The sequence below is a fragment of the Monodelphis domestica genome, chromosome 4 (assembly GCF_027887165.1).
Source record: "Monodelphis domestica isolate mMonDom1 chromosome 4, mMonDom1.pri, whole genome shotgun sequence".
NCBI classification, from domain to species: domain Eukaryota; kingdom Metazoa; phylum Chordata; class Mammalia; order Didelphimorphia; family Didelphidae; genus Monodelphis; species Monodelphis domestica.
This window is the reverse complement of record NC_077230.1, coordinates 452391231-452403427: the sequence shown is the minus strand read 5'-3', so window position 1 is coordinate 452403427 and position 12197 is coordinate 452391231. Positions and strand designations below refer to the sequence as shown.

Here is a 12197-nt window from a genome sequence, read left to right as displayed (position 1 = left end):
CCTAAATGGGGTAGTTTCTTTCAAAAGAGAGTAAATTTCTCCAAATCTGGTTGCTTATAAGCAGAAGTGGGGAGACTGGAGAGTATATACATCCTCGTAACAAATAGCTTTGAGAACCTCTGAGGTTTTTGCTTCTTTCCTTTCCTTTCCTTTCCTTTCCTTTCCTTTCCTTTTCCTTTCCTTTCCTTTCCTTTTCCTTTCCTTTCCTTTCCTTTCCTTTCCTTTCCTTTCCTTTCCTTTCCTTTCCTTTCCTTTCCCTTTTCCTTTCCTTTCCTTTTCCTTTCCTTTCCTTTCCTTTCCTTTCCTTTCCTTTCCTTTCCTTTCCTTTCCTTTTCCTTTCCTTTCCTTTCCTTTCCTTTTTTCTTTTCTTTTCTTTTCTTTTCTTTTCTTTTCTTTTCTTTTCTTTTCTCTTCTTTTCTTTTCTTTCCTTTCCTTTCCTTTCCTTTCCTTTCCTTTCCTTTTCTTTTCTATTCTATTCTTTTCTTTTCTTTTCTCATCTCTGGGAGCTCCTGATTCCATAAACCAGAATGAGATGCATAGTCTAAGGGTAAATTAATGGTTTAGTCCAATAAGCAAGGTCTTGAAGCACTCACAGGCACTGAAGCACTGTTATTCATTTAGAGAGCTTAGAAGAGGGGAGCCAGCTTTGTGCTCTGGAAGCTGTCAGAGGTATGGACCAAATTGTTAAAGGTTCTTAGGGACAAAGGTTGTACCTAAAGTCCCTTCAGGACTTCTAAGGAAGGCAGAAAGGATCAATGTGTTGAATTTAGGAGAGGTAATCATTGCTTATTTAGTTAATCTTTCAAGAGAATCCCATATAGTTGTAAAAATGCTTTCTGACAGGATAATAGCACTGATGCAATAACTTTGTGCTTAGTAAGGGACAGGCACATTCCTCTTCCTGCCAATATCATGTTAAAAAGTAGCAATCAATTCATTCAGTACCATGGCTAGAGAAAATAACTAATTAGCCTCTGCTCTGTTTCATTAACTTATGTAAGGTACTTTGCAAAGCATTCAGCAATCTATGTTGCTGGTGAGTCATTTCAGTCTGTCTGACATCATTTGGAGTTTTCTTAACAAATTCCTTGGCAATTTCTTTACTGATGATGAAGAAACTGAGGCCAACAGGATTAAGTGATGATCCCAGGGTCACAGAGCTCTTGAGTATTTGAGGCTGAATTTGAACTCAGGTCTTCTCAATTCTAGTCCTGCCACTCTATCCATCATGCAAACTAGCTGCCCTAAAGCACTGTATACATACATGTTATTTGGATGATGATTACTGTTATTATCATTATGATTATTACTAATGGTAACAAGTTGCTATTATTTTTGTTGTTAAATTATAGAGGCACTAAGAGCATGTAAGGTTGGTGTGTATTGGGAAAGTTTCAGGAAGAGGACTAGAGACTTATAATGTTTTACAGAATGCCCACTATTGAGGAGCTATTGGGAAGTCATTATTTCACAGAAGCTTACCTCTTATAGAATCCATGGATTTAGAAATAAAAGGGACCTTAAAAAGATACTTTGGCTGAGTGAGTTGAAAACTAGACTTGCAGTTAAAAAGGTCTCCATCCAAATTTCACCACTCACTCACTGGTTTTTTGTTCATGATTAAGTCACTTAGTGATCTTCATTTTGTTGTCATATCTTAAAAAGTAGTAACAATGATTTCATTTGGCTTGTAAGATGATTGTAAGGAGAAAAAGGAGGGAATATACATGATGTGTTTTGCAGGATTAAAGCACTACATACAAGTCAGTTATTATTATTATTATTATTATTATTATTATTAGTTATAGTGTAAAATTCATTCATTTGACATTCCTGGAATTTAAATGATTTGCCCAAATTCATACTAGTAGTAAGTGGCAGAGGTGGGATTTGGTTGCAAGCCTTCTGATTCCCAAACCAGAATTCTTTCCACTGCATCAGACTGCCTATCCCCAGATGAACTTCTGTGCATGAGAAGGTCATTGTTGAACTGATGGAAATTCTTGAGATTCTTCTTCCATGTGAGCATGTGGTGATGTGGAAAGGGAGAGTTCAGACTTTCTTAGTTGAAACTCCATTTTTGAGAAAGCAATTGTCCAGCCTCATCATTTAATACCCTAGTGATTGCAGGAATTTTTGAAAAATAAATTTTATTTTGGTTAGTAAAACTACCACTTCTTTCATTTCCCCAGTTTTGCTAAAAATTAACCAAACATTTCTTCTTAGGAAACATTCTTCTCCCCCATTAGTTTCTTTAATGCCTCTTTCACATCCTTATTTCGAAGGCTGTAGATGAGAGGGTTGAGCATGGGTGGAAGGATACCATACAGCATAGAGATGATCTTGTCCTGATCCTGGCTTGCTTTGCCCTGGGGAATCATGTATGCTGAAATGGCTGTACCATAGAAGATAACTACCACAGTTATATGGGAACTGCAGGTGGAGAAAGCCTTCTTTCGACCCTCTGCTGAGTGCATCTTCAGGACAGCTCCAAGGATGCGCCCATAGGAGGAAAGGATGAAGGTAAAGGGTGCAAGAAGAGTCAGAGAACTGGTGGCCATCATCAACCACTCATAGAACTTCAGATCATTGCATGCACGCTTGAGGATGGCTAAGAGTTCACAAGAAAAGTGATTGATCATGTGGTGGCCACAGAACTCCAGTGGCATTGTAAGGGTTGGAACCACAGTCAGCAGAAAGGCTGTAACCCAGGATGCTACTGCTAGCTTGATGCAGAGCTGGAAACTCATCCTAACTGAATAGCGTAGTGGGTCACCAATGGCAATGCAACGATCATAGGCCATTACGGCCAGCAGCAGACATTCTGCAACCCCCAAATAGAGGCCAGCACACATCTGTGCCAGACACTGGCCCAAAGAGATAGATGGAATCTTGACCAAGCAGTTGATGAGAATCTGAGGCACACTAGATGAAGTGTAGCAGATATCCAGGAAGGACAGATTACTTAGGAAAAAATACATGGGGGTATGGAGCCGGGAATCATAGTGGATCAAGAAGAGAATGAGGCTGTTCCCAATTAATATAATAAGATAGGACATTAAGAGAAAACAGAAGAATATGACTTGGGCTTTGGGATGCTCTGAGAAACCAACTAGAATAAAATAGGTCACATCTGTTTCATTTCCTCCATCCATTTCTTTCCTTCTTATCTATAATAAAAGAAAAAAGTCATAACTTTTTGTAAATTGTAACTATTTTGACAAATATTTTAAATGCCAGAGCATTTTGCATGGCTATTTTGACCTACATCTAAACACCTATGATTTCACAAAGCGCTACCCATCTCCACAAAAAGACTTCATGAAATTATGAAATAACAATAACAATAGCAGTAATAATACATAGTTTCCAATTTTTTGGAAGACCACGTTCCACTTGAAGATTTTCTTGATTCCCCCAAATGCTAGTTTCCTCCCTTAAGTATCTTTTAGGTGTTTTATATTGTATCGTATTATACTTTATGATATTATATATGTATATATACATATTCATCCTATACATATTTATGCTTGAGTATGTCTTACTAATGGATTGATTGCTGTGACCTTCTGTACTCGGCTAGCTCCCCATATATCATATGCCCAAACCATCATTTAGCTCATACTTTAGTTCTTTGCCATTTGGTAGGACTCACTAGTACATAGTCACTAACATGAACTCTAAGAGCCAGCATCAGCCTTGTTGCTTTGATAAGAAAAAGATATAGGACTTTTGTGGAAATGTGGGACTAAACTAATTAAAGAATCAATTCATATATCAATAGACTTAAAAATTACAGAGCATGCACAGGCAGTATGGGATGCTGGGAAGACAACCGATCTAGAAGTCAGGAGTCTCGAGTTCCAATTTGCCTCATCACTACATTTTCTGGGTTGTTTTAGTCAAGCGATTTTTTCAATCTGTTTTTGGAGTTGATGTTCAATCATTTTAGTTGTTTCTGACTATTTACGACCCCATTTGGGATTTTCTTGGCAAAGACGCTGGAGTGGTTTGCCACTTCCTCCTCCAGCTCATTTTACATATGAGGAAACTGAGGTGAACAGGGTTAAGTGACTTGCTCAGGGTCATAGTAAGGGTTTGATGACAGATTGGAACTCAGGAAGGTGAGTCTCCCTGACTCCAGGTCTGGCACTCTACCCATTGCACTACCTCGCTGCTATAGTTTTTAACCAGTCTGTGCTGATTTAATTAAATGATGCTTTCCTAGCTAGTCTATGATAGCAATGAACTAACAAGCAGTTATTATGTAGCCACTCTTTGAACATTGGGGATTAAAACACAAGGGATCAATCTCTAATCTCAAGGAGATTATGACATAAAAATTATCTCATCTTTTTCTTTCATGGAAGTTGTAGGCACATTATTACTCCTTCCCCACCCCAATGTGGAAACTTGAGTATAACACCTTTAAATGTGAAACACGGATCACAAGGGGAGCACATTCAGATGTCTGGAGAGTTCAGTGCTGGAAAAGAAACTCAAATACTTGTCCTATTCATCAAGGATCCATTAATAGCTTTTTTTTCCCCATTGACATTTTTGTCCCACACCACTTACTATTTAACTGGAAATAAACTTACTTCTACTGACTAGCAAAAAAAAAAAAAGTGGTGTCAAGTTTCACGCAGGATAGTGGTGTAGAAAGGGCACCAGAACTGGAGGCACTATTTGGCAGAGAGTCCCAGCTCCATCACTTACTAGATGTAGAACCTCAAGTCGAGTCTGCTCAAGTCTTACCTTCTTTATCTGTAAAATAAGAACAGGAGCATATTCACTACTGTGTAAATAGAAATTTTATAGCCCTGATCTACATTACCCAGAATCCCTTTCCTTTACATCCTGACTTTGCATACTGATGTTTGGAAATAAGTCGGCCAGAAACACCACCCTTGGGACTTCTCCGGCAGCTCTGGGAAGCTTTTCTCTTTACTGAAGCTACTCTTTCCTTTGCTTCAAGTTATTATTATTGAATCTTATAAAAATAATACTTGGAGTATTTGGATATTAATAGTTTATCTTATACTACCCAATTAAAGAGTTTGGGTGCATATTAAACAAGGGAATAGACATGAGATGCCCTTTCGGTGTGAGCTGTTTTTTTTTTTCCTTTGGGGGGGGGGAGAAAAGTCAATCCTGCTCAGAGTGTGTCCCAAGTAAGAATACGGTCAGATAAATGGAATGACAAACTTGTCACGAGGAATGTCAAAAACCGTCTCTGTCACTAGGATTGAAGTTTGATTGTGTCTAGTATAACTGAGTCCTAGGATAGGGTCTATGGCTTCTTTATATATGGACCTTGTTTTCAAGCTGGTACTACTTACAAGAGGATTTGTTTAGAAAGGGGTATGAAGTTCCAGCTAGGTAGTCATTCACAGAAAAAGCAGAGACACAAGAATTTGATTTGAGTTCCAGTTTGACATCGGAGGGCCGGGGGAGGAAATAAGCATTCATAAAAAGCCCACTATGTGCCGGACACTGTTCTAAGCCCTTTGTACAAATATTACCTCATTTGAGTCTCACAGCTACCCTGAGAAACATTCAGGTGTGGGGGGTATTCAGGAAAGACTAATTCCTCTGCTATGAAGGCTTGGGGAGTTCTTTTCAGGGTTGCTTTCCTCATTTGGGGTCCACTTGCCACCCATCTCTCACCTGTGGCTCCTGTGGCCACATGCTGGTAAACTGCCTCGACAGATAGCCTAAACCAGGTTGAGGGTACCTAGCAGACCTCAAACCCATCAGTGAAATAGAGGATATCTACCCCAGTCATGTGAAGATTTCTTTTGATGGAAGAGGCAGATGAGAACAATTCCTTTAAGTGACCACGAAGAGGGTAGAAAAGGGTACTGTAGAGTGCTTAGAGCTTGGTTGGACATCAAAGATGCCATGGTCATCCACTGAATCCTGAGCCCTCACCAGTTATCCTGACTTTAGTCTTGCTGCCAGGACTGGATGACTCTGGAAGAGAGAGTGAGACTGATGAATTTGTGCCACTCTGCTTTGTTCGAATCCAATTTATGTGTGAGTTACCAGTGATGCCCTTTTATTCCTCTTAAAGTATGAAGGAAAACAACCAATTATTATCCCCATTTTATAGTTGAGGAACCTGAAGCAAAGAGGAATTAAGTGACTTTCAAAGGATCACATAAGTGAGGTTGAATTTGAACTCAGGTCTTCCTGGGTCCAGGCTCAGTACTCTATTCAGAGCTAACTCAAGCTCACTATAGCATTCAGTAACTCAGTCTGTCTCTCTGATCCTTAGTTTCCATATCTGTAAATTGGAAGGTTGGGCTGCATGGTTTTAATGTCTCTCACACCTCTGACATTTTATGTTTTGTCTTCTAGCGATCCATCTACTTCTTAGTTATCTAGTTCATGTTCTATATTCTCTTCTAGCTAGAACGTTGTGTTGTGTGATCCAAATCTCCTTCTAGCTCTAACATTCTCTTTTCCATGATCTAGGTTATTTTTCAGCTTTTTCCTTTTGTGATTTACATTTTGAGGCTCCCATATTACCCTTGTTGTTTATTTTCTGGTTACGATATTCTGAAATATCCTATGGCTTGTTCTATGCAATATCCTGTAGGAATTTTGTCTTTACATGAGTCCAATACTGGTCACTTTTCATGTAAAGATTAAGGAGAAACAAGAAAGGAACAGCAGTGTTTAAAGAAATGGAAAATCCTTACCAGGAGGGAAGTGCAGAACAATTGTTATGTTCAGCCTACTGAGGAGAAGACTGACTTAAGGGTCTTCATTGATAAGCCTATTAGAGACTTAAGAAGGGGAAAATGAGCAAGTGGATTTTCCGATGAATGCCTGGACAAGAAAAATGGCCCTAAATAAAAACAGGTGACATATCATTTTTGACATATCAGTTTCAAACTGAGGCACTTTGGTTCCAAATGCAGCATGAAGGCAGAGTATTCAGGGAAGGTATTAGCATTTGGAGTCATAGCATTGGTTTATGTCTTGGCTTTGCAAGTCTTTAGGAGTGTTAATGACTAGCAAGTCACTCTTTTCCTCATCTTCAAAACAATGAGTTGGACTTGATATCTTTCCGGTTTACACATCAGCACCATATTTGTTTCATAAAAGGAGCTTGGTAAGACTCCTTTATTAAGTATACTAATTAATTAATTTAATGAAATTAGATGATATTTAAATGTTTGTTAGAATTCATTTGTAAATTCATCTGTTCCTAATACTTTTTCTTAGGAAGTTCATTTAGTGCCTGTTCAAATTCTTTTTCTAAAATAGGTTTATTTGGATATTCTATTTCTTTCATTGTTAGTCTAGGCCCAGAATGGCAAACCTATGGTACATGTGCCAAAGGTAACACACAGAAACCTCTCTGTGGGCATATGCTTCATCGCCCACCAGAGTTAGTTACTTAGAAATCAGAGGTACTCAGGTGGTGCTGGTACCTTCCCCATCTCCACCATGACTCCCTGACCCTCTGCCTAGCAGCCGAATGGAAGTGCTTACTCCCTCCCCTGAGCAGAGTACTCAGGCTGCTCCCTTCCATTTCTCCCTCCCCTATCTGGGATAAAGCATGGGAGGGGGGCAGCACTTGGTCTCTGGCAGGGCATGGCATGCAATCTGAGGGGGAGGGGCATGGCACATGTTCTCTAAAAGGTTTATCATCACTAGTCTAGGCAGTCTATATTTTTGTAAGTATTCTTCCATTTCACTGAAATTAGTAAATTTGTTGGCATATAATTGGGTGAAATAACTGCTAATAATTGCTTTGATTTCATCTTCATTAGTAGTAACTTTATTCCCTTTTCAATTTTGCTTCTAGTGATTCGTTTTTCTTCTCTTTAAAAAAAAATCACATTAACCATTGGTTTATCTATTTGGTTGTTGGGTTTTTTCTCACAAAACCAACTGTTATTTATTTATTAATTTAATGGTTTTCTTTGTTCAATTTTGTTAATCTCACTTTTGATTTTTAGGATTTCTAATTTTGTATTTAATTGGGGATTTTTAATTTCCCTCCTTAGTTTTTGAATTGTATACTCAATTCATTGTTGTTCTCTTTTATTGACATAAATATTTATAGATATAAATTTTCCTTTACTTATAAATTTTCTGCCAAATCTGGTATTGCTGATAGTGCAAAAAAGTATTTTTCGCAGATCTAGGAGACCCTTGTTCAAGACCCAACTTTTTCATTTCTGAGCTTTGTGACAGTGAGCAAATCAAATCAGTTCTCTATGTATCTGTTTCCTCATCCACAAAATGGGAATGATTGTTGCATTACTTTACTGTGCTGTATTTAAAACAATGGTAACAAAAGATATTCCTTACCCTGTGGCCCATATAGTAAGATGGAATAGACATTATCTGAGATCATTATGGATTCCTGAGGAAGCTCCATGTAAGGGGGTTTGTAACTGGATAGCCATGCACTGAGAACCCAGTGATAGAATAAAAATGTAGAGGTCATAGAACCAATAGATTGTCCAGCATTGATGTATTTTCATCTCAGCAGACCTGACATTGTTTCACTTTTGAATCCTTTAGTCAAGTCATAGATGAGGTCATTCTTCATAGATCAAAGCATTGTCACTTCTGGAAAGGGATGATGAGCTTATGGACTTCTGGAAGGGAAATGATTCTTTTGAGAAGACTGTCTACAAAATGTACAGTAGATAACTTTGACTACATTAAATTAAAAAGGTTTTGCATAAAAAAACCAATACAACCAAACTTAGGAGGTAAATAAAAAGTAGTGAAAAAATGCTTTAGGAACTGTCTCACAAAGGTCATATTTCTCAAATAAAAAGAGAACCGAGTCAAATTCATAAGAACACAAAGCATTCCCCAGTTGAGAAATGTTCGAAGAAATGAATAGGCAATTATCAGATGAAGAAATTAAAGGTATGTGAAAAAATGCTTCATATAACTATTAATGAGAGAAATGTAAATTAAAACAACTCTGAGGTATCACCTCATAACTATCAGATTTATTAATATGACAAAAAGGAAAAATGATAAATGTTGTAGAGGTTATGGTAAAACCGGAACACTAATACACTGATGGTGAAGCTGTGAATTGATACGATCATTCTGGATAGCAATTTGGAACCATGCCCAAAGGACATAAAACAACATATCTTTTGATCTGGCAATGTCACTACTAGGTCTGCTTCCTAAGAGATCAAAGACAGGAGAAAAGGATCTATTTGTACAAAAATATTTTTAGCAGCTCTTTTTGTGGTGGCAAAGAACTGGAAACTGAAGGGATGCTTATCAATTGGGGAATGACTGAACAAGTGGTGGTATGTGATTGTAATGGAATATTAGTGTGCCATAAGAAATAATGAGCAAGACAGTCACAAAATAAAAACCCTGGAAAGACTTATATGAAATGACGCAAAGTGAAGAAAATAGAAGGAGAGTATTGTACACAGTAACAACAATAATGATCATGATAGCCTCTAATGTCTCTTCTAGTTCTGAAATACTATGATACTTTGATTCTATAAGTAACAGGGAAGCAAATATTGACTCAATGTAAAAATAAATTATTAAACTATTAAGACAAGGAATTAGACTACCTTTCAAAATTGTTTTAAAAACAACTCCTCACAAGAGGTGTTCAATGAGAAGACAAATGTATGCCATTTCATTTCAATAAATATTTATTAAATGCCTAATATGGGCAAGATATTCTACTAAAATTCTGAGGGACTTAAGAGAAAGAGCACTATCCACATTCAGAGGAAGAACTGTGAGAGAAGAAACCCAGAAGAAAAACAACTACTTGATCACATGGTCTGATGGGGATATGACTGGGGATGTAGACTCTAAATGATCACCTTGATGCAAATATCAATAATATGGAAATAGGTTTTGATCAATGACATGTAAGACCCAGTGGAATTGCTCATTGGCTGTGGAAGGGGAGTTGAGGGAAGGGAGGGAAAGAACATGAATCTTGTAACCATGGAAAAACATTCTAAATTAATTAAATAAATAACAATTTTCCAAAACTTAAAAAAAAAGATGTTCTGCTAAACATTGGTGATCCAATTTCAAAACCAAAACAATTCCTGAATTCAAGAGATTTATACTCTCTCAGGTAGAATACAGTATTTATAAAAATAGCAAATTTAAGGGACATCTAAGTAACTCAATGGACCAAGAGTCAGGCCTTGAGATGAGAAATCTTGGGTTCAAATCTAGTTTTATAAATTTATATATATGTGTATGTATATATATATATACATATATATGTATATATATATATATATATATATGTCACTTAACCCTTGTTGTCTAGCTCTTACCGCTCTTCTGGCTTGGACTAGTACACAACATTGATTCTAAGATGTAAGGTAAGGGTTTGGGTTTTTTAATAGCAAATTAAAATTCTATGCAGAGAGAGAGAGAGAGGGAGAGACAGAGAGGGAGAGAGAGAGAGAGAGAGAGAGAGAGAGAGAGAGAGAGAGAGAGAGAGAGAGAGAGAGAGAGAGAGAAGAGAGAGAGAGAGAGAGAGAGAAAGAGAGAGAGAGAGACAGAGGGAGAGACAGAGAGGGAGAGACAGAGAGAGAGAGAGAGAGGGAGAGAGGGGAAGAGACAGAGAGAGAGAGAGAGAGAGAGAGAGAGAGAGAGAGAGAGAGAGAGAGAGAGAGAGAGAGAGAGAGAGAGAGGTGATTTCAAGAGAGAAAATTCTAGCAACTAAGGAGATCATGGAAGACTTTTTGTAGAGGAAACAGAAGATGACCTAAGCCTGGAAGTAAACTAGGGATTCTTTTAGACAGATGAGGAGAGAACACATTCCAAAAATAAGACACCACCACCTTTGCAGACATACAAAGGAAAAATAATATGCTTTGTCTTGGATGATGATATCTCAGTAATACTATGGGCATTCAACCTACAATAGGTGGGAAGTAAACTTCTGTATTTGACTTTTAAAGTTCTTTTCAATGTTGTAAATGATAAATAGACAGACCTATAGATAGATTAGATAGAGAGATGCACACATACATTATTTTTCAGTACAGTTTTACTCACTATCAGGAGTGGACATGAATTACAGATTAGCTGCTAAGATCTTCGTCAAGAATATGAGTTGCTGGGGGGTAGCTCAGTGGATTGAGAGCCAGACCTAAAGATGGAAGGTCCTGGATCAAAATCTGACTTCAGACACCTCCTAGCTGTGTAACTGAGCAAGTCACTTAACTCTCATTGCCTAGTCCTTACTGTTTTTCTGACTTGGAGCCAATATACAGTACTAATTCTAAGATGGACAGTAAAGGCAAAAAAGGAATATCAGATCCTCTAAGACATCAGAGATATCAGTATACTTTCTTACTTCCATATCTTATATCCTAATATTTCATATCCTATTCATTAGGTTGGTTTGAAAGGTTCAATAAGGCTCTAAATTCTCTGTTCTCTGTTTTAAGGTTCATCTTAGTTCTGACATTCTACTTTCTATGTTAATAAATCCCTCTGAGTTCTACCAATGTATGTATTAAAGTATCTCTCAATTTTCTTTCCTAATAGCTTATGTTCTAAGGTTTACAGGTTCAATATTTTATTCTTTTATGAAGCAGTACCTCCCAAGAAAGTTTAGTTTTCTCTTTGTTCCATACTTTCCTCTTTCTCACATATACATTCAGTACCCTCCATTATCCAACTCTCAAGGGTCTCTCATTTCCTCTTTGAAGCAAATGGAGGACAATAAGAGAGCAGAAGCTGTCCCTGGTTTGGCATCCTCCCCCATCTCCATGGTTCCATTCTCTGTTTAGTCACCACACATCTAGGACAAGAAGTCCCCTCCAAAGAGGGCCAAACTATTTTCTTACAACTGCAAAATGGGTAGCCACAAGAAGATGCCATGAATCAATGTCTCAGTCTGACAAAAGTAGAAAAGTTTGTGAAGCTGAGCCTCCAGATAGGTCCCAAAGATCAAGTTCACTATTTTTTTCCCATCTAGCCTCTTTTCCAAACACTTACAATCTCAGGGAATCCTCTGATGATGGAAGAGTGCTACATGGATTAAGCCAATAAAAAAAGGAGACTAGTTCAGGAAGGAGGCAAAATTGACTTTCATCTCCCCTCCTTGCTGGCTCCAGAGATTTCAGGAGGTTTCCTCTAAGGGACAAAATGTTTATTAAAATCTGAGGTACTGTCTGACTTGGGAATCCAGAGTAAACTTT

At 37.7% G+C, this 12197-nt stretch overlaps 1 protein-coding gene across 1 annotated transcript; it reads right to left on the bottom strand.

Moving 5' to 3' along the window:
* Nucleotides 1-2222: 2222 nt before the first annotated feature.
* On the bottom strand, nucleotides 2223-2981 carry LOC100013978 (olfactory receptor 13H1-like). The gene has a single exon (XM_001368289.5). It carries the CDS (start codon nucleotides 2979-2981, stop codon nucleotides 2223-2225), a length of 759 nt encoding a protein of 252 aa, XP_001368326.3.
* Nucleotides 2982-12197: the final 9216 nt, after the last annotated feature.